This window comes from Uloborus diversus, chromosome 1 (genome assembly GCF_026930045.1).
Source record: "Uloborus diversus isolate 005 chromosome 1, Udiv.v.3.1, whole genome shotgun sequence".
NCBI classification, from domain to species: Eukaryota; Metazoa; Arthropoda; class Arachnida; order Araneae; family Uloboridae; genus Uloborus; species Uloborus diversus.
The window spans coordinates 161140511-161164593 of NC_072731.1; the positions used below are offsets into that span (position 1 = coordinate 161140511).

Sequence of the window (24083 nt, forward strand, 5' to 3'; positions counted from 1 at the left end):
ATGATGGAATTTGAGTGATAAATTTTTCGAGGAGACAATATTTCCTTTCCATAGCCTAAGATGTAAACAGTGCATGTCCTTATGTAGTTCAAGGAATTTTTCAGATAATCTGAGTTTTCAGTAATCTGAGGTGGTACGAGCCCCAATTACCTCGGATTTTCGAAACTGTACTGTAATATGTTTTGATACTGTTTAACATGCATGGAGAGGCCTTATTGTGACAAGGCTGAACTCGATCCGGTACCTTAACATTTTTACTGGTAAGACTCATTTCAGGGATGAAGAAATGAAAAAATGGTCAACAATAAAAGCTTAGAGTTAATCCACTGGAGTTAGGGTTACAATTTCAACTATGAAAATATCACCAAACAGGCAATGGCTTCATTCAAATGTTGAAGCAAATTTCACCAGTCATACCTCAACGGGTGATTTTCTAGTAATAAATAAAGCTTCACAATAATACGCTGACATGAAATCCATTGCCACTTAACGTTAAGATTATAAACCATAGTTTTGGGACTTTGGAAAAGTGACGCAACATGTGGGTGTCATGATAACAAGGGTCATTTCTATGTGGTCTGTTTACCATACCTTACAACATAAATGCTTCTTTCACTCTTTACATTTTAAAACATCATTGTCTATATCCTAATTCATTGATTGCAAAGACCCCTTAAAAAATATCTCATTTTGAAAATAGGTCATCCTATTAGGAAACTTACCAGCAAAATCACAGGTTCTAATGCATCTTGAATTGATTTTGATATGTTGCTTTCTTCTTCACTAGGTAAATATGGTTGCCGTTCTTTGCAGGAGAAAGTAGCAAACTTGAATTCACACAAAAGTTGACCTTTTGCAGCTGAATCACTTTTATGAAGTACATCACGAGGACCATTTCTATATTATTAAATAAAATAATAACTTAAAAACATACTCCAAGTACATATAAACTATTACCTTCAGTATCACAAAAATTTCTTTCAACTACACTGCAGGACAGTATTATAAAATCAAAAAGTTTTTATTTGTTTTATTTGTTGAGCTTAATTCAGTTGAATTTTTTCTCAATAATGAAGACAGATAATTGAAAAAATAGTCCCAAATTCAGTATAACTAGGCTTGCCAGACGTCCCGGTTTGTCCTGGATAGTCCCGTTTTTTAGGCAAAATAGCAGAGTCCCGGCCGGTTTACTTTGGGTACTGGAAAAAGATAAATTTGAATAGATGACCAAAAAAGTCTAAAAATAATTATTTGTGAAGGATTATTTTGGATAATTACTTTGTCATTTGAAACGTAGCCTTGTAAAATTAATATCGAATCAGCTTGTGAGGGTTCATGAAAAGCAAAAAAGACTTCCTGAAAAGAGTCCTGGCGAATGAAAAATACATCTAAATATTGTTCAAGTTTTTATTCCTCAAAGTATTTCTTCATACTAAAGTAACTAATAAATATTTCCATGTAAGAAATAAAATGTTTAAATTTATCTGTTTGTCATTTATTATTACCCCTGGTTTAGGCTCATAATTATCATTTATTCATAGCATTGAGAATGAACTACCTCTAAAACACGCTAAAAACCAGTCAGGGATGTGTTCCCTTCAAGGGTGTTAGTGATCGGAAATTTCAAAAAAGTTTGGGCTGACAACACATTCTGAAACTGATAAATTTAAAAAAAATAAAAAAATAAACAAAAATAAAAGTTTATTTTCAATAATTTTTGCTTGCATACTTCAAAACTTTTTACAGAGGGGGGGGGGGAGGGAGGTCGAGCCTTCTCATAGCTTCTAAAGATTTTATGCTGTCTTCAGAATATTTTACTTAAGCCCACTATCACCACTGGTTCCCTTTTGAATACTCGCGGCCGGGATGGAGGGGGGGGGGATTCCGGTGTCCCGTTTGAACATTTAAGAAAGCTGGCAAGCCTAAGTATAACACATTAATAAAAAAAATGCAATTATTAATAATTTATCATTACGTGAGACCTGGACAAAACAATTAAATCAAAGGTAATAGCTCATGGGTTGCAGTAAAATTTTGTACAAATAAGTTCAAATGGCCTTGTTATTTTTGCTGAACCAAGTTTGGAGATAAGTAGCAATTCAAAATAAAACATAGGCAAATGTTTCAGCTGTTAAAAATTGTTTTTTCATAAGTTTAATACGGCTCTTTCAAATATTATCAATTAATTTTTTTCTTTAAAGATTTAAAATAATGATAAATAGTGAATAACTGAGTTATAACATCGTACAAGGACCCAAATATTTATGATGCTATAATGAAGTGACGTTACAGACGATTCTCATTACTGTTAATGGGTGAGTGAAAGAACTGAAATTGTTTGATGTTTAAACAGAAGTCAGTATAAAAAAAATTGTACTATGGCCAAGTAAAACTGTAATGCAACTGAAGAGTGCACAGGAGAAAGGCAATATGTTTTTTTTTTTTTGAGTTATATAAAATGGAAAAATGAGTGCTAAATTATAATCATGCAGGATAAGTGTGCAAGCATATGGTCTTTTTTAAAACAATTTTAATAAATTCAAATAAAATAACTAAAGAATAAAAGGTAAAACAACAACAATTACAAAAGAAAAAAAAGTAGCTTACACAGAGCAAATGACTTTGGTTTTTCCACACTCTAAATATGCAGAGCCAGTAACTCCAGGAGCAATGCCAACTTTTAATGCTACATTGAAAAGAAAAAAATGTTTACATTTTTATATGAATTGATATCACAAAAAGACACTACTACAAAAATAGGTTACATTACAAATGAGGGAATCATTTCTTTTTTGCTTCCAATTTGCTTTTTTCCCATACCTTCCAAACTTAAGCCTTTTCAAACAAGAGGCTTATACTTAGACCCTCGTTTTACGCAGGTTTATTTTTTGCGGTTTAAGATTTGACAACTTTATTTTATTTTACCCGGATGAGTTTCGGATTCATGCGGATGCTGCAATGCAAACAGATTTTCCCCTCTTTCAAAATCCAAACTCCTAAAGATTTCAGCTTACGCGCAATCAACTGCATTTTGGCGTGCTTGGGCCATTGAAAACATTTTATGCGATTGGTTCCAGAACTCTTTTCAGAAGTAGTTATTAAACTCACACAGTTCAGAACTCACTGGAAGAAGAGCTTTTAAAAGTGACAAAGGATGCCAAAACCAACGAGGATACCAAAATCGGTGACGCACAGCCAAAAACGTTCACATTGAAAACTTTGAGCCGTTCCTAGACAATAGAAATGATCTTTCTGATTTGTTGGTTAAGGAAGATTCTAGCATGGAAATTAAACAAGTGTTCATGGATGCCTTAATGCTCTGCAAAGAATTACAGAGACAAATTCTTAATGACTGCCAAAAGACTATCATAGCCAGCTACTCTTTATAAACAAAACACGAAAGTAATTTATGTTTTCTTTATGCATGTTGCGCATAAAAATTGATATAAGTACACATTAAACTTATTATACAATTAGTCATTACTAGAATGAAATATTACCTACAGAACCAAACTCCTATATTAACACTAGTATTAGGTCTCAATTTACGTAGCATTTCCGTGGAACGTAACCCTCGTGTAAACGAGGGTCTACTGTATCTAAAATCCATCCAGCATTGAACTCTATTCAAGCTTATTAAAGTACTTTGATGCAGATAAAAAAGCACGCAATACAATTATAGAGCACTTTACATGTTTTTGATAAATGTGACATATCCCTTCATCACTTGCATAGCCCCTCATCCTAAAATATTACAAGTTACAACAAGAGGAGAATCGGAGCGTCTTAAAACAAGGGGTCTTCGTTTAAATAATTCTACAACGAACTTTCAATCATACTTTCACCTTTCGGTGCTTCTTTTTACTCCCAGAACACTTTAAATTCAAGAATTTTTTTCTGGCATCTAAGTGTAATCAACTAATTGTACAAGTGAATTATATAAAACATTCCTCTTGATATTAAAATTTCAAATCAGAATAAGTAAACAGAAAAAAATATAAATTAAATTAACATCTTTTTTTAAACTAATTTTGTAATCTTTCTTTGTGAAAACTTCTTTAGGAGTTGCAAAAAATAAATAAATAAAATTGTCAGCAGCTCTTTGTTCCGTCTTAAAAAATAATATACTTGTGTGGTGGCCGGGAACAAAAGAATAGTTCCAATGTAGCTCTTGCATGTCATAAAAGGCAACTAAAATGAACCTAGTCCTCCTGGTTGGGGGGTGGAGTTGACACCCCCCCCCTAGAGAGATCCTTTTACAACAAACTTTAAGGAATTGTAAATTTTGTTTATTGTAAGGGGATTGTAATAGAGTTGAAACAATGTAATGGTAATTAAAATCAGATGGAACATTTATTTAACTGAAACAGATATTTTGTTGCATTGGTATTTTGCTGCAATGAGATGTCACTGTACTATAACAAACACACGGTTAACTATTTCAATCTTTCTTTCTTGAACTGATTATTAATATTTCAACATTGATTTGTTTCAACAACTACATGCGCTACACGTATAGATATTAGTTAATCCAGGGGTTCTCAAACTTTTTTGACTCGAGGTACCATTTGAAGATATAGAATTTTCTCACGGCACCTAGTCCATGGATTTTTTTTCCATACCTGTACACATTTTGTGCACATATGTGCAGCATATGCAGTACTGTATCATATCCTCTTCTAAATACTCTGGTGTCATATTATAAAGACAAGTGTTAATACTGCAAACCATGGTACTATCATGCACAATCTATTTTTCTAGGTTATCAAATCTCCGGAAAACATGACTGCACGCAATGACATTTTTTTTTTGAATTTGTCAACCTAGTAGCAGAAACTTTCTAGTCAGTCTGCGATATTATTTTGGGCAGTTGAAAATAAACTGCAGCATTATTATTATTTTATTTTAATTTTTTATAAAATATACAAGTCCCTTGTAAAGGTCTAGACTCAGAAATTTTCCAACTGGCCAGTGGTCACTTGACCTGAAAAACTAAGTGGCCACCACTGTCGCCGAGTTTTAAAGTATAAAAGGGGGTGGAGGCATAGGCGGATTTATGGGGGGTCGAGGGGGGTCAATGCCCCCCAGTCTTGGGAGGACTTTATACATGGTAACAACACACCTTCAAAAATGTGAAAAGAAAAAATCATGATTTTTTTTTCTTTTTTTGAAAAGTTCAAAAGTGAAAATGAAGAGAAATAGCTACTGTTCTTTTCTGATGGGGGGGGGGGCATCGTACACTGTATTACAAAGAGTAAAGCTGTCACCGGGTTGTTGAAATGTGTCGAAAACTACTACTTTGAATTGAAAACCATTAGAGCAAGTATATCAGTGAAAATATGAGTAATCAGCCGCTATACTTAAAATAATCAACGACTGTTTCAACAAATTGGAAACTGAAACAAAGATTTTAGCAAAACAACCGTATTTACCTATAAACTAAACAAACTATAGATGAGGGCACCCGCTTTGTTGAAGGCCCCCAACTCCGGAAAATTTCATGATTTGTTCTTTAAAGAAAAGAAGAAAAGTACTTGAAAAAATAAATTCCATTTTAAAGTGCTTGAAAACCTTGAAAATTTGGAAAAGTGTGGATACAAACCATAAATTTAAAAATTTATAACAAATGATGGGGGGTAAGGGAGAAATGCCAAAATGTGTCAAATTTAGCTACTTGCCACATCCAAATATAAAAATCATGGTTCTCCCGTTTCTGTAGCATATTACTTGAGATAAATTTTTGTCACTCACATGTTTCATATATTGCTGTTTATTTAATCCCGAATGCAGTAAGTTTGGAAATCATTTTGTAATCCTTGCGTTTATCTTATTTCTTCTGCATATTGTTAATTTGTTCAGCCCAGAAGGGGGAAAAAAAACACTACCTTCATTTTTTTTTTCGTTTTTTGCACTACTTGTAGTTGAAAATAAAAAGTTGTTGTAATGAGAAATCAATAGTTTTCTTTTAAACTTAAAAAAATGTTGTTGTTTCTGATGCCCCTTGGAGCACCCAAGGTAATGAATAACGAAGGCGTTAATCCGCTTTTGAGGCTAATATGAGCGGCTTCCGTTTGACTGAGCCCCATTTTAGGGGGAAGTCCGACTTTTGTTCAGACACATAAGACAGATAGCACAATTCGGATTTATTACAATACAGGGAAATCAGATGAACACCCAGGGCAGTGGGCGGGAATCGAACCCGCGCCTCTCTGCATGCAATCAGTTGCTGAGCAATACCGCTCGGCCACCGAGGCCCCGAACTTAAAATAGTTGTTTCTAGTAACAAAGTTAGAACAATACTGTAAAACAGTACCCTCAAGTACTAAATTTCAGAGACTGGAAAGGCCAATTTAAGTGCCTTAAATAATTTTAACTGTTATCGAGTCCTTCAAACGAATTAGATGAGTCTTTGAAATTCCTAAGCAAAGTGTGCTTCAACTTTATTTCTTATCAAGTGTATAAATTATGAATTGTCCAAATGGGCCTATTTTCGAAATCTATACACCATTTCTTTTAAAGCATTTTACTATTGATCATTTTGTATTTAATTCATTGTTGTATTTGTCGGTGGGTTGGAGGCGTGATCAAAAACTGATTGAATTGAACCGACAGCCGAAGTAAGCAAATAACAATGCATAATCTTCTATTCTTTCTTGCTTTTTCTCTCTGAGAACTGCTGTAATTGATTTGTCAACCCGAAAACAATTTTTACTGTGTATTATTGTAATTTGCAAAAGAGTGTTTTGCTATTTGTCTCTGAGATTTTAGTAGTTCCCATTACCCCTTCTAAGGCTTCAAAATGCAGAATTTTATATCTATTTTACAAAAATTCCTCCGGGGGAGCCCCCGGACCCCATAAAATTAGAGATATTCTATCCCCTACTTAAAAGGGACTCCATTTTCCACCTTAGACCTTATGTATAATGCAGGGGGGGGGGGGGCTCTAAAAAATGGCCTTTTTTGCCACCGATAGAAAAGTTGACCAGACTACTAAAGAGACCCAAACCCTGAAATAGCTTAGGGGCACACTAAGTCTAAATCCAGCCAGTTGTAATCAATACAACTGATAATGCTGAAAAAAAAAAAAAAAAGCTGCCCCCCCCAGGTACTTAGTTCTAAATCCGCTTATGGGTGGAGGGCAGTTTTTACAACTTTCATAAAAATAAATGGAACTCTTCACACTACATGAAAAACAATTACTCAATACATATTTATTTAAATACAGAAAATTTAAGTTAAAATAGGTTTTTGATTTTTTTTTTCAAAAATGAAAAAACAAATAAATTAGTAAATGAGAAGTTGGCAGGAAACTGTATTTCAGAGCAATGGGATCTATTCCAAAGCAATGGGGATCAAATACATTAGTGCAGATAATAATTCAAATTTTTCATGAAAATAATTTAAAAAAAAATCATCATGATTTATTGTACATTTTATGTTATCTTCAATAGTTTCTATTAAGTGAAACATCCAATTCTGTTTCTGAAAATTTAGGCAAGTAATAGTCTCGTCGATTTCTATCTTGCGAATGATCAAACATGGCGTTTAGGCGAAAAGTTCATAATTATTAATATTTTTGAATGTTTGTATTAAATAAAAGTAGTAATAAATTCAAAATCCTTAAAAAACTAAAATTTAGATGGAATAGTCAGTTTTCAGCACATTAGCCTCTAAAGCAATGAAAATAAGATAACATTCTAAAGATAATTTTCTAATATATATATATATTTTTTAATTTCAAGACAATAATTAAGAATTATCAGAAAAAAATGACACATTTTGCATAATTTTCAATAGTTTACATTGCAGTAAACATCTTATTCCATTTAGGAAAACGTAGGCACGTAGAGTCTTGCGTACCAACATTTCGGAAATAACCAAACATTGCGACTACGGCAAAAATTAAGATAAAAATTTCTGAATTTGTTGCAAAAAATAACTTTAAAATCCTACTGAGACTAAGTATAAAATTTTTCATTTCTCAAGCAAATTATTATTAAAAAAAAAAAACAATTTTCAACACGTTAAGTTGTTTTCATTAGCTTGCAGTTAAATAAAACATCGAATTCTGCTTTGTTTTTGAAAACCTAGGTACTTATGCTTCTTATCTACTTCAATCTTGTGAATGACCAAATATGGCGACTATATTTCTAGCTAAAATGCTAAAGCATCCATCGCTTTTCTGGTCAAAAAACGATCTTCAAACGATCTTTGGCAAGTTGAATTTCTTTCTTTTCTTTGATTTATTTATCTTTTTCTTTCTTTCTTTTTGTTCTTTGGTAAAATTATCTGCAGGCTGCTGAAATATCTGCGACGGGGTTTGTCAACAACATAGTTTAGGTTTTAAGAACAGTAGACTTTTTTTAAATTCAATTTAAACTTCAGAGAACCATGTAGAATCAAAATTTACCGTAAAATAAGATCAGTTGGTTTTGTCATCACTCTTGTTTTCTGCAACAACTTTTGCTACACTGATGCATGATGTTTAAAAAATGGCTTGTTGTTAACACTTTATCATCAGTTAGGAGTGTATTTTTTATACTGTATCGAAAAATAGAGGATTTCCTTGCTGGTCAACGGGGCATTATTTAGCTACTCACCTTACATATAGTATATTTATATCATGGACACTTCGCGGCACACCTCAGTTCTTCTTTTGAAACCCCAGGGTGCCACGACACCCAATTTGAGAACCCTTGAGTTAATCTATTTAGCACACAAATACTCGAACACAAAGCAAATAATTATGTATTAATTTATTCTTCTTACATGTCATAAGCAAGCCACCAAAATTTTTACTAAAACATAATGCAACTAGGTTAATTACGCCAAGCAATTCATATACTTACATATTGGTTTTAATTCATCACAAGCCCTTCCATCTGGCCTTGAATCAATGTCAGTCTTTAAAAAATAAGTATAAAATTAAACTTTTTTTCCTCCCAACAACTAATCTATTTAGCATTGATGTTATTTGAACACAAAGTAAAGAATTACATATTTATTATCTCTTTTATATATCAATAGTAAAATCCCAAAATTTTTACAAATACACAACACACGAGTTAATTAAGTCAAAAATTCATATACATATAATACATATATATATATATAATATATTTAAATTGATTTAGGTGAACCTTTTATATTGATTTTCAATTTTTACTCTGGATAACAGCAACAATTAGTAGTAAAATGATTGTATGTAAAAGCCAAGAATTAATAAGAAACATAGACAATAAAGTTTCCATGCTCAACATATTGTTTGTTTTTCAAAATCAATTTCAAGTAAAATGTTGAATATAATTTGAAATTACACAGAAAAAGAACTATGAAAATAATTTTACACAATATATATTTTTTAAAAAGAACCTTGAATTCATTTTTTAGGTTGGTTGAACCCTCGCATCTCTCTAGCCAAATGTATTGCATCTATCACCAATGTTTTGCTGATAAAAACTGTTAGTTCCAAGCAAAGTATATATACTTACCAATTCCTTTTTATTGCATTCCTTAAAATTAAGAGGAGACAAACAATTGTCTGGAGCTGAAATACGACGGTTATCTTTTCCCATGTTCTGAAAATAGACATTCAGTTGTAGTTTACCCATCAATAACATGTCAACATATTCAAATTTTCCTATATATTTATGAAAAAAAAAGTTTTCTTATTTACATTTCCTTAACAGAAAATAGAAAACTTTTTTTTCTGTAAACTGAAACCTGGGGAGAATATTCTACAGATTATATTAATGTGTCATAGGTAATTAGTTTCAAGTTTGAATGTGGGGAAAACAGCAGATAAAGTAATAAAAATACAATTTTTCTCTATTATTAAATAAATCAAATGAAATGTAGAAATTATAGGAGGGCTGACATCACTGGCTTTTTGAAATAATTTGATTCTCAGAAAGATAAGTTATTGACTTCTGTGATTTCTTTTTCAAAATTAGGAAATGACTTTTAAAATAACAATAATGCACCAATAAACATTCATCAGTTTTTAGTTGTAAAAACTGGAAGCTTGATTCCACTGATATTTACAACATTCCTTCCCTTTGTAAAATTCAATCACGTCATTTTATGATCAAAATGCAACAGCACAGGGAAAATAGAAAAGCCAATAAAATAGTTACCCAAATACTACAGAAGAAAATTCAGAAAAATATCAAAACCAGCATTCTGCAGTTTCGGCCTCGCAGGAAGTAAACATTCGGCACATGGCGACAGAATTAATTTACTTCACTTCTTCATGCTTCAAAAATATGTATTAAATAGGAACTGAGAGCTAGAAGCAATATCAAATATATAATTAGATTTGATTTAAAAAAATTGTATGTTTGAAATCATTTAAGTGGAAAAATAGGGTTGTCAAGCTGAAAAATAGAAACGTGACTTTAGCAATGTCACCCTGTAACCGCATCAACGTCAGAGTAAACCTCCGTTTCTATAACAACAGATAGGATTCGAGCAATTGGTTTTTCGCCAAGAGTTCGCCGAGAATCCTTGATTGAAATGGCAAGTTTTTTGTTTTGCGATTTACATTTCTCCGATCGTCCAATTTTTTTCGTTCTTACTTAGAGTCTGATTATTTATATGAATCGTTTTAGCTGGACTAGGAAGTAAACTGCTTGATAAATTAAATTGGGATATTTGTTTCAATGAATGAACACGAGAATTTGCCATGAATCTGATAAAGTTACGAATGTGGTAACCTTAAAGTCCATAGGTTCCTTTCTGCAATGAGTCGCTCAATGATAACTAATCAACACGACAATTTGAATATCAACATGACGTGAGGGCCGTATTATTTGTTGGTATTTACATTTATGTAATATTTAGTCCGTGTGTTCTTGTTTCAATTAAATTTCGAAAGCAACAAGATGTGTTTTCCTGATTTGAAAGTTTTTCTTGTGTTGATATTATGTTCTGCAGTGTGCGCAATTAACCGAGAAGTAAGTATGGTTTGAAAATTGTATTTGTTATAGTATTTTGTTATTTTTAAATGTTACATGATTCTAATCTCATGTATTTTTCTGTAGTTTGAATGCCATGTTGTGCAGGATGAAAGCGGGTCTACTAAAGAAGTAGAGGTTGTTCATATTGCTGCAAAAGGACCAAATGATACAATACATTATTTATGGAGCACATTTAAGTTGCCCAGTGTGATAACTGCTCGAGCATCCATTGATTCTGAACTAACTATAAATGCCACAAAACTTAAAGCTTTTGACAAAGATGCGATAACGTTTAGTGAGGGTCCTTTCGAAGCCATAGGTATAAGCATTTCCAAGGTTTGTGTAATTTTAATTATTTCATGCTATAGATGTGTTCAAGACTCATGTCATGCTTTTCTGCGCAATTTGCATGCATCTGTTTTATGAAAATAGGAAAAATTGTTATAATGGATGAATGTATAGGTACCATTGAGATAAGAGTCCAGGATTTTTGACAAATCCGTTTTTTTGTGAAAAACCAAATAATTTTGTGAACAACCAAATAATTTTGTGAAAAATCAATTAATTTTGTGAAAAATCAAATAATTGTGTTAAAAATCAAATAATTTTGCAAAAAAAACTTCTTTTTGGCAAAACAAATTTTCAAAATTTTGAGATGGTGTAACTGCATCATTGAGTTGGGTGTTGTCCCTCTTTTCTGTGGAGAACATCATTCTCAAGGCATCACTCTCTAGGAGATAAACATCCCTCAAATATCAATATATATATGTCATTCTACATTATGTTAAATTATACCAAAAATGCTATATGTATTGTATTGAAAATATAATTCAGGCAGGGATACAGCATTTAACTTTTTGACCTAAGATCCTCTTAAAAAGCACAGAATTTCGTTTAAAACATAAATTGGGTGATTTTAATAAAAGTAAAAAGATATTTTATTTGTTTTCCTCTTAACGAAGCATACTAAACATCAAAAATTCGAAAAATCTGATTCCGATAGCAGATGCAAAGAGATCGCAATTCTCAAAGCCAAGGCTTAAAAATAGCTGATAAAAAGAAATATTTTTTGTGAAATTTTTCAGAATTTCATTATGATAAAGATATCATTAATATCCATCAATACAGTTGAATGAAATTAAGCTATCTACTCAGCATTTAAACTTTTGATTCATAAAAGAAAACAGAATTTCGCTTAAAGAGCTTGAAATAAGCTTTGTAACAGAGACTTTTCATTTATTTGCCTTCTAAAAAAGCAATGCTAGCTTGAAAAAGGTATAAAATATGATTCTCATAGCGGATGTAAACAGATTGTATTTTTCAAAATAAAGGCTTCAAAAGTATAAAAATGGTATTAAAGAAAAAAGGTTATTAAAGTCAATCATCCTTGTTAGCATCGAAATTCAAACCCATGTTCAATTTTCTTCCAAAATAAAATTCAATCATCGCACCGCAAAATCACATTTTTTCCTCACCCCAACTATCTGTTTACAGTTCCATGTTCATTTTGTTTGCAGTTCTAAGTTCAATTTGCCATGCATATTATTGTTTAAAAAATGAGTGGGGGAGATAAGTGCTTACACTGCCTTTTAAGAGAAGTTTTTAACAACACCGCTGAGAAACAGCTAGCTATATGATGAAACAAACAAGCAAAATTATTTAAAACAAAACTGACTTTCAACAGTTATTCCTTTTAAAAAAGCAACAAGCATTATATTTTGGCTCATTAGTTATTTATCTCTTGCAGGTGTATCACAAAAGTGGCGATTTTCTTTTGTAAAATTTGCAGTTTATACACAGAAATATGCTTTATTTTGAGTTCAGATTTGCTCTTTCAATAAACAATTTGTGAAAGATCCGTTTTTGTTTATCAGAATTTTGTGAAGGGTCCGTTTTGGTTGATCGGAATTTTGTGAAAGGTCCATTTTGGTTGATCGGAATTTTGTGAAAGGTCCATTTTGGTTGATCGAATTTTTGTGAAGGGTCCGTTAACAGACCCAAATTTCCTCTGGCCAGACCCCTGGATAGTATGGTATATATATGGATCTGACCCAAAATATAAATGTGCTTACTGTAGGAGTTATATTTATTTCCAATTTTTTTGTGAGGCATCGGCTAAAAGTCAGTCATTCCTTGAAGGTACAAGTTTAGTAGGCTACATTCCAAATCTGGATGCAACTTTTAGAGCCGTTTCGAAATTTTTATTATGATATGATTAAGTGGACATATTTTTAACATTATGATGAAAAATCTTCCGAGAATTTTTTTAAGCATCAAAGCGAAGCTTAAATGACCTATAATCCCCCTAAATAATTATTCTCAAGTGTTGTAGTTTATAAATAGTTGGCTACTTAATTAATCACTGTCTTAATCGACTCAGAGCAACATTAAGACATCTAAGCTTTGAAACAACACTAAGATTCCTACTGTTGCTCTGAGGCGATAATGAGTATTATGTAACTATGCTAATGAAACAATTTATTAAGACAAAATGGCTTATGAACAAAATGAAATAAAAAGTACATGTGGCCCAAACTACTATTTTTGGGAAGAAGCAAATTTTCAATAGCCTTGGTTTTCAGATTTTATTTGTTCATTTTATCTATTTTTTTAAGTATAATATTTGGGAACATATTGGAAAATATTACCAACTGAACATAAATGTGAAAAAAGAGCCAAGTTTGGTCGAAATGAGGTTTGGGGTAGACGCTGTCACCAACAAAAGAGTTCAGATCTAAATGGGTACCAAGTTCTGTAGCAATTCCTTATAGATGTTGGATTTTCCCATGTTCTTCAATTAATTTCGAAAACAATTTTTACTTTTTTTGGTAATGGATTTTAGACTAGTGGCAAGTTTTAGTCATCTGTAAACCGTTTTAAAAATATTTGACATTTCTAATTATAAAGTAACGTGGTAAGTCTTAAATCCAATATCAAAGAAAGTAAAAATTTGTTTTCGAAATTAATTGAAGAACATGGGAAAATCCAACATCTATGAGGAACTGCTATGGAAATTGGTACCCTTTTAGACCTGAACTCTTTTGTCGGTGACACCATCTACCCCGAACCTCATTTTGACCGAATTTGGCTCTTTTTTTCACATTTATGTTTTGTTGGGATATCGTTAATTTTTGAAAAGCTAAATCAAAGGTTATGTTTTAATTCAGATAATTAAATGTAAAAGTGTGTACAAATATATTACTCCTTTTTCTTCTGCTTTTATGGTGAACTGTTTTTTTTTTACTAGTAGTTTTGAAGATATGTCAATATTGGGGACTTGGCGTGATCACCAATTTTAGGCAATAATTGTCTGTTTTTGTGACTATCAGCATGGTCGAAGTACCTTAGCTTTTAGTCTTTGACGTCCACAAATTTGACAACGATTGGAAAATTTGCAAAGACTCACAGTCCTCAAAATCTGTCTGCAATTTCTACATTTTCTGGGGAATTATCATAACGTAGATCGTAAAATGTGCATTTGTTTTTTTCTTTTTTTATTCCTTTGAGATTACATTTACATCACAAATGTTTGAAGCCTACGTTTTACCATAGAGAAGGTGTTTGTTTTTAACTCTTTGGCTAAATTCTTAAATGACAGTAATGTGGCGAATTTAAGCTGTAGATTTGCAAATTTAATTATTTGATGGATCATTTTTCATTACAGTGAAACTTTAGGTATTGTTTGAGGCCCCGTTCTGTATAGAAGTTAAACATTAAATTTTAAACTTCAACAATCTTGTATTGGCAACCTTTGAAAAGCAGTGCTTTATTGTTTTGATTTATTTGGCGAAACATTTAGAAAATCGCCGTGAAGTGATCGAGCCTTGATGCTAATAAAAAAATAGCATAGTTTTTTGCTATATTAATGTAGTTTTTTGACTTTTTAGATTTTTTTCCTTTACAGGCCTGTTAGGTTTTCCTGTTAGGCATAAATGCCTGTTAGCAACAACAGTAAATAATCCTATCTCATCACTTCACAACAACAATAGTAAAAGAGTATGTTTTTCGTTACTTACAATGTATTACCGATCATTCTGCATGACTGGGGTAAAAACGCTTATCAGCACCATGGGCCGATTTAAGAGAAGGCGAGGAAGGGCAATGCCCCCCCCCCCAGTCTTGGATGGACTTTATACACAGTAACAACACACCTCCCGAAATCTTAGAAGAAAAAATAATGATTTTTTTTTTCTTTTTTGAATGGTTCAGAAGTGAAAATGAAGAGAATAGCGAATCCCTTTTCCTGATAGGGGAGGAAGGAGGGCAATGTACACTGTACTACAAGTAATAAAGCTCTCACTGGGTTGCTGAAATGTGTTAAAAACAACTATTTCGAACTGAAAACTTCTGATCGAGCTTCACATTCAGCTGCAGTATTTGAAACAATTGACAATTATTTCAACAAATTAAAAGCTAAAATACAGATTTCAAAAAACTGGATTTACCTATAAACTAAACAAGCTATAGCTTAGGGCACCTACTTCGTTAAAGGCTCTCAACGCCCAAAAATTTCATGATTTGTTCCAAAAAAAAAAAAAAAAAGTTCTTGAAAAAAATAATTTTATCAAGTGCTTGAAAACCTTTAAAATTAGGACAAGTGTGGATACAAATCATAAGTTTCTAAATTTATAACAAATGGGAGGGAGGTAAGGCGAGAAATGCCAAAATGTGTCAAATTCAGCTCCTTGCGATATCCTGCAGCGAAAATGTAAAAATCATGGTTTTCATGTTTCTGTAACATATTACTTGAGATAATTTTTTTGTGACTCACATGTTTCATGTCTTGCTTGTTGTTTATTTAATCGTGAATGCTGTATCTTGGAAAAAAATTTTAGTGCTTGTTTTCATCTTACTTCTTCTGCATATTGTTAATCTGTTTAGTCCCCCCCCCCCAAATACACTACTACTATTCATTTTCATTTTCTGCACTTCTTGTAATTGGTAAAAGTTGGTATATTGGGAAATCTTTTTTCTTTTAAACTTAAAATAGTTCTCCTACAAAGTTAGAACAAAACTGTACAATCTAGTACTAAATTTCAGAGACTGGAAAGGGCAAATGAAGTGCCTTAAATAATCTTAATTGTTCTCGGGTCCTTGCAAAGAATTAGATCAGTCTTTAAAATTCCGAAGCAAAGTGTACTTCAATTTTATTTCTTATCAAATGTATAAATTATATGAATTGTCCCAATGAGCAGCATGTTACACTTGTTACCTATTTTCAAAATCTGTACACAATTCCTTTTAAAACATCTTTTACTATTGACCATTTTGTATATAATTCAATGTTGTATTTGTGGGTGGGTCGGAGGCATGATCAAAAATTAGTTGAATTGAACCAATGGCCAATGTTAAGCAAAATGCATTATCTTTTTTCTCCTGCGCTTTTTCTCTCTGAGGACTGCTGTCATTGATTTGTTGACCCGAAAACAATTTTTACTGTGCATTATTGTAATTTGCAAAATAATATTTTGCCTATTTTTTCCGAGAATTTTGTAGTTCCAATAATCCCTTAAGGCTTCAAAGTGCAGACTTCTATGAAAATTCCTCCGGGGGAACCCTTGGATCTCCTAAAATTGGAGATATTCTATACCCCAGTTAGGGATGCCATTTCCCCTCCTAAGTTCAATTCAAAAGGACGGCAAGCAACCCTAACACAAAAAAAAAGAAAAAAAAGGCTTGACCTTATGAAAATGCAGGGGAGGGGGGGACATAAGGAAATTTCTTAAAATTTTGGACTCTTGAACAAAGTATTCAGAAATTTTGGAACATAGAAAACATGGAGGACAGTAAGGGCATCATTAGCGAAGAAGCAAAATTTTGCGAAGACTATTTTACATCAACGTATAACCAAGATATTGATGGTAGGTTCGTTGTTTCTACGCCTCTTAAAGAAGAACCATCCTGCTTACGAGATTCCAGAGCAAATGCAAAATGAAGACTTAAAAGCCTTTGGAAGCAATTTTAAAAAAAATCAACAATGATGCAATTATATCAAAATTGTATGCAATAATACAAAGATCTAAATCACATGAAAGTTATCTCAGATGAAGATATCAAAGAAAAATCTTATCATCTGCCGCATCACAGAGTGTATAAACCAGAAAATCAGACAACTCCATCACGTGTCGTCTTCAACGCATCAGCCGTAACAACTTCTAGAAAACCCCTTAACTATATTTTATTGAAAGGTGATGTCCAAGAAGATATTTTTGACATAATGGTCAGATTTCGCAAACATAAATACTCATTCATAGCCGATATTAAGAGGATGTACAGGCAAATTGGAATCCATCCATCTCAACAAATTCTCCAAAGAATTTTGGGGGAAAAGACGGCAGAAGATCCTGTTCTTACATATAAAAACTAACATACGGAACATCGAGTGCCCCTGATTTAGCTATTAGAACACTTCAACAACTTGCATATGATGAAGTTTCAAAATTTCCTCTAGCATCTGCTGTAACTCTAAATGATTTCTATATGGATGATGTGGTATCCGGAGCCTCAAACATTAAGGAATTTGAAGAGAATCAAAAACAACTTTCGGAAATGTTTAAAACCAGTGGAATATTTTTTCATTAATGGAGCTCAAATGTCAGCAATTCCATTTCTAATTTGACTGAAGAAAATCATAGTTTTGATGAATCCGAAAATGAGAAAAAAGCTTTGGGGATAAATTGGAACCCAACAGAAGATAAATTTTCCTTCAAGGTTTCCTTGAAACCCAAGGAAAGTTACACCAAACAAGACGTTCTATCTGACATTGCAAAATTGTATGATCCTCTAGGCTTAATTGCTCCCGTAATATGCAAGGCAAAAATCTTTATGCAAAGACTGGCTACTTAAACTAAAATGGGAAGACAAGTTACCAGATTCAATTGCAACTGAATGGCGTAATTTTCTGATATCCTTTAAAGGAGATAGAAAATATTAAAAAGCAGCGTTACCTAGAAAATGAAGACGGTGACACATTAAAATTACACGGTTTTGCAGATGCTTCAGAAGCTGCCTTTGGAGCAACGATTTATCTTCAGAGCATTTCTAAATCTCAAGATGTGTCCTTGCATCTAATATGTAGCAAACCTCGGGTAGCTCCGCTGAAGAAAATGCTAATTGCCGAATTAGAACTCTGCTTGTCATCTACTCGCAGAGTTAACACAAAAAATCTTAAAATCTTTGAAAATGAATATCAAGGAAGCAAGGGCGGATCCAGAAACTTTCCAAGGAGGGGGCGGTTGATTTTTTAACTGACCTCTTACTACGTTAAGGATTTATGATTTATACATTTTTCGAGGAGGGGGGGGGCACAGTTATCTAAAACAATTAAAATATAAAGATTTAGCCAAAGAAGTCTCGAAAATTATTCCTTTCCTTTACTATTGAAATTGGTACTCCAAACTTGTGTTCAAAAAAGAACTTCAATTTCGTAATAATTTCTGGGGAAAGTTTCGAACCTCCCTCCCCTTAACATCGTCAAAAATCTTCTAAAATGTGCTTTAAGAGTTAAATTTTGCAAAATACCCTTGGAAGGCTTCCAAACTTCTTTTTCGAACATCGCCAAATATCGTTTAAAATTGTCTTTTTGAAACTTTAATTCTCAAAACTTTGCTCAACCACCTTGCAGTTGTTGACAAGATATCTCGTCCATTTAACATGTAATTCTGGAACTGTCTAACTGCAAGGGGGTTAAGGTTGATTCAAACCCTATTTCAAATACAAAAGTGACAACCAGCAACAGGCTCTGGGCCCAGCTAGACTGGTCCTAGTCAATTTACAATCTCCAGTGAAGATCAATGGCCCTCTTAAAACTGTCTACTCCTTTGCTCATTACCACCTCTTCCGGTAAGCTGTTCCAAGGTTCCACTACCCTGCTAAAATAATAATTTTTCCTATTATCCATGTTAGCCTGAGATTTAAATAGCTTAAAACAATGACCCCTTGTCCTGTTTTCAGTGCTAAACTTTAGCCCCGTAACATCTTTCGTTTTAATAAATTTAAACAGCTGAATCATGTCCCCTCGGTCTCTTCTTTGCTCAAGACTGTACATTTTTATCCTTCTAAGCCTGGAATCATAATCTAAGTGGGAAAATCCACTTATTAGCCTTGTAGCCCGCCTTTGAACCCTTTCCAATACATTAATGTCTTTCTTAAGATAAGGAGACCAAAACTGAACAGCATACTCCAAATGGGGTCTTACCAAACTTCTATATAAGGGCAGGAAAACTTCTTTAGATTTATTTGAAATAGATCTATTGATAAACCCAAGCATCTTAGTGGCTTTGTTACTAGCAATGCTGCACTGTTGGCTAAACTTTAAATCCTGACTTATTAAGACCCCCAGATCAGTAACTTTGTCTGCCTGACTAATGACTGAACCTTGCAAATAATAACTTGTACACTTATTTCCATGCCCTAAATGTAGCACTTGACATTTCCCAACATTAACAGCCATACCCCTTTTATCAGCCCACTCCGTAATATGATCTAGATCCTCTTGCAGCTGATTTGCTTGTTCTTCATTTTCTACAGTCCCCATAAGTTTGACATCATCAGCAAAACAATTCATGTTCTCAGAAATATTTTTATGAATATCGTTCATAAAGACAATGAACAAAACAGGCCCTAACACTGATCCTTGAGGAACCCCGCTTAAGACCTCACTCCAATTAGAATAATTTCCCCTTACAACTACTCTTTGTTTCCTTCCGGTCAGCCAGTTTTTTACCCAAATGAAAGTTTTCCCTCCTATTCCCATATCAGCTAATTTGCTAAGTAGAGCAACATGCGGTACCTTATCGAAAGCTTTTTGAAAATCAGTGTAAACAACATCTACAGGCTTCTTATTGTCCAAAGCCATGGTAACTTTGTCATAGAAATGTAATAAATTAGTTGCACAAGATTTACCTTTCCTGAAACCGTACTGAAACCTAGTCAATAGATTATTTGTCTTTAGAAAATTTACTATCTTAATTTTCATCAATGTTTCAAAAATTTTGAAAACCACCGAAGTTAGACTCACAGGTCTATAATTTCCTGCACTCCGTTTAGACCCTTTCTTGAAGAGCGGTGTAATGTTAGCCAGCTTCCAGTCCTCTGGCACTGTCCCCGAATTATATGAAGCATTGAAAATGTTTGCGATTACATCTGCTAATTCCTCTGCACATTCAAATAAAATTTTCGGATAAATATTATCTGGCCCCGGAGCCTTAGTCTCTTTAATTTTTTTCAAATGAAGTTAAACGTCATCCCTGGAAAATACAAAGTCCTCAAGCTGTGCTATAGCTTGTGTCTTGTTGGTGTCAACTGTTGAGATACAGTTATCGTTAAAAACACTCGAAAAAAGTTATTAAGAACATTAGCAATATCACTATCGTCCTGAATCAAAATTCCGTGCTCATCAACCAGTGGCCCAATATGACTATTTCGAACTTTCCCCGAATTAGCGTATGCAAAAAAGCTCTTGGGATTCCTGTTTATGTTATCTGCCAGTCTTTGCTCCAACTATCTTTTCTGAATCCGTACCAAATACTTAAATTTACGCCTTGCCTTACAATATTGGAGCCTATCTGCACTGTGACCTGTTTCTCTAAACCTATGAAAAGCAGCTTGCTTGTAATTTAGAGCGTCTTTATTTTCCTTGGAGAACCACATTGGCCAAATTTTAGTGTTGACACCCTTTCTCCTAAAAGGAACATGATCCCTAACCGTATTCGCTAGATTTTCCTTAAACTCTGCCCACTGAAGATTCACATCGAAATTGTCCAATCCAGAAGAAAAAACTGCTTTCAAACCGTGCCGAAGTGCCACAAAGTCAGTATTTCTGAAATTGGGCACAAACCTAAAATTCTCTACTTTGTGCATATCAAATTTAATCCCAAACCTAATACTGTTGTGGTCACTATCTCCAATGTGTTCCCCTACACATAACCCCTGAACGGAGCCTTCCATGTCACAGAAAACTAGATCCAAAATCGCGTCCTGTCGAGTACCCTGAGTTACAATTTGATCTAAGAAACAGTCACCAATTACTTTCAAAAATTCCTCTTCTCTGCTATTACTATGGTAAAAATTATTCCAATCAATTCCTGGAAAATTAAAATCTCCCATTATGATGACTGACCCCTTGCTAGAAATGTCACTAATAATACTAAACATCTGTTCGTCTTGACCCTGGCTTAAGTTGGGTGGCCTATAAATATTCCCTAAATGTAGTTTTTTGCCCTTATTACTAATCAACTCCAGCCAAATCATATCAATCTCATTAGGTTTATCATTAATTACCAATTCATTGCAAATTAAAGTGTCTCTGACATAAAATAAAACCCCACCACCTCTTTTACCTACTCTATCTTGTCTAAACAAATTATACCCAGCAATAGATAATAAATCATCATCACTTTCGGTAGCCCATGTCTCGGTAACTCCAATAATATCCAACCTCTCGTCTATAATTATGCTTTTCAATTCTTCCATCTTGTTCCTAATACTACGAGCATTTGTATAAAAAACCTTAAGTAAGCCCATCTTACTTTTATTTAATGCTGCACGATTGTTTGAATCCTAGCTGTTAAAATCTTTTCTCTTATTAGCCACCCTATTTCCGTTTCTACTCAAATCCCAATAGTTAGTACCCTTTCGAATTCTGCTCCTTAAACCATACCCCCCATTCCAACTTAGTTTTTTGATTCTGAAGCCTCTAAAACCAAACCACTAACCATTTTGACCCCTGTAGAACTCAGATGCAGGCCATTCCTAGCAATCCAATCTCGTTTACATTTACTCCACACATCAATAAACCTGATACTATGCTTAACGCAAATTTCCTTGAGTACCAGGTTCATACACCTAGCCCGTTGGTTTAACCAACTCTGTTGCACTCCATACCTGGGAAGCAAACCAACCACTTGGACATTTGCCGAACAGTTGGTTGCTTTGTCCAACAGGGAATCCCATTCCTTTGTAAACTCATCGTTGTTACTATGGCCTACATTGTTAGTTCCCACCCACAAAGTAACTACATCCTCTTTATTAAATACCCCCTTCTTTTCAGCAACCCTATTTACATCTCTCACCCGAGCCCCTGGCAAACAACATCTAGCCACCTTACGTCTAACTCTGCCTATTGAGTTTCCCACCTCACGCACCATTGAATCTCCCAAAATTATACCCTTTGTTTCCCAGTCAGTCGCCTCAGCAATAACTTTCCCCTTTACCTCTGGAATTTTCCCACTATCTAACACACAGCTAATGCCCACATCCTTTTTACTAACTTCCTCCTTTAATTCTGGAATATTCCCACTATCTAACACACAGCTAATGCCAACCTCCTTTTTGCTAACTTCCCCCTTACCCTCTTTAGTGTTTACCCCATCTACACGCCTACAGCCTAATGCTAACTCACCCTCCAAAGTAAGCATCCTATCTCTGATTTCTGAGAGTTTAACACAATTTGTGCAAATGAAATCCTTCTCAGACTCATCCTTCCCCTTAAACAAGCAGAACATCTGACATAGGTCACAAGAAATCCACTTGTCCCCTTTACCACTTTTAACCTCCTTCATTATGCATATAACTCCCATTCTAGCTCAAAATGGTACACTTAAAACGTCAATACAAAATTGGAGAAATAATGCTAATTATTAGAATTAGAAAGCATTGGAAGTAAAAGATGCAAATATTACTAAATCCTAAGACAAGTAGTAAATTAAAATAAACAAGTTACACCCTAAACAGAGCACTCAGGCTTAACAACAAGAAATCAGCACAATTTAGGCTTAGCTACACAGAATAGAAAAACACTTTAAGAAAGCAAGTAAATCAAAAATAAGACTTAAAAGCACAAGAATACTTAATTATATGATAAAATACAATAAAAATACTGAAACTAAAGTAGTAAAATAAACAATTACAGTAAAAAATCACTTATCTCAGGAGCAGCAAAAACACTCCCCAGCAACTCTAGCGCCCTCTAGCGGCGAACCCCCTTTCTTAACGCCATTAAAAAGGGCACATTTGCATTTTAAGACTTCAATTCAGAAAAATTACCGGTGCAGGGTCCCTCAAGGGAGGGGCGATCGCCCCTCCCTTGTATCCGTCCTTGCATCAAAGTCATCTTGTGGTCAGATTCCGCTATTGCACTTGCGAGGATCAACTCCTTCGCATCAATTAAAGACCTATGTTGGCAACAGGGTTTCTACCATTCAACAACTTACTGAAGCCTACCAATGGAAGCATGTAGCATCCGAACAGAACCCTTCAGACATTATCTCATGTGGAGCAAGCAGTTCTCAACTCTCATCTTTGTGGTTTACGGGTTCAGAATTTCTACAGCAAGACATATCGGAAGAGAAAATGACAGAAACCTCTGCAAATTATCTAGACTCTAACACCTATGAAACTGAACTCAAAAAGAATATTTGTTTGACATTAACCAAGGACACTTCATTTATTCACACATCCTAAATATTTCTAACGTTTTTCAAAAATTATTCGCATATTATGTTTTATTTTCAGATTTGCTAAAAGCCGATGCAGCTCTAAGGGTCAGATAAATATCCAAGAGTTTGACCAATCCACTAAATTCTTAATTAAATCTGTTCAAGAAGTGGAATTTACAGAAGAAATAGAACTGCTGAAGAGAAACTAATCAGTAGCAAAGAAAAGTAAACTCAAAATTTTAAATCCATTTCTAGATAAAAACTCAATTATTAGAGCAGGAGGTAGGTTAAACAAGTCCAACTTAAGTTTTAATCATAAACAGCTAATTATTTTACCTAAGAGCCATAAACTCACTTCAATGGTTTTTGAATATTTCCATAAAAAGTACTTACATTTGGGTCCGCAATCATTGCTGCATCATGTTCACATGCAATATTGGCCAATTAATGGTAAAAGTACTGCACAAAAGATAGTTCATGTGTGCATTATATGTTTCAAAAATAAACCTGTTACTGCACAACAAATTATGGGTAATTTTCTATCTGAAAGGACCAACCCTAATTTTATATTTAATGTTGCGGGAGTTGACTTTTGTGGTCCATTTGAAATTAAATACAAGAACCAAAGAATGGGAATCTATTCAAAAATTTACTTAGCTTTATTTATTTGTTTAGCTACAAAATCTAT

At 33.6% G+C, this 24083-nt stretch overlaps 2 protein-coding genes across 2 annotated transcripts in view; one reads left to right on the forward strand and one right to left on the reverse strand.

The window, feature by feature from the left end:
- LOC129216645 (exosome complex component MTR3-like) overlaps nt 1–10241 on the reverse strand; it is a 32519-nt gene extending 22278 nt beyond the window's left edge. Inside the window, exons 1-5 of the mRNA XM_054850864.1 lie at nt 10137–10241; nt 9492–9578; nt 8850–8904; nt 2608–2686; nt 723–897 (exon numbers count right to left, since the gene is read on the reverse strand). Coding sequence (XP_054706839.1) covers nt 723–897; nt 2608–2686; nt 8850–8904; nt 9492–9575 — 393 coding nt within the window. The 5' untranslated portion in view covers nt 9576–9578; nt 10137–10241. The remainder of the gene's footprint in view (nt 1–722; nt 898–2607; nt 2687–8849; nt 8905–9491; nt 9579–10136) is intronic.
- A 578-nt stretch (nt 10242–10819) lies between these two features.
- Nucleotides 10820–24083, forward strand: part of LOC129222555 (glycosylated lysosomal membrane protein-like) — a 30308-nt gene continuing 17044 nt past the window's right edge. The window contains exons 1-2 of the mRNA XM_054857073.1: nt 10820–10955; nt 11043–11294. Coding sequence (XP_054713048.1) covers nt 10884–10955; nt 11043–11294 — 324 coding nt within the window. The 5' untranslated portion in view covers nt 10820–10883. The remainder of the gene's footprint in view (nt 10956–11042; nt 11295–24083) is intronic.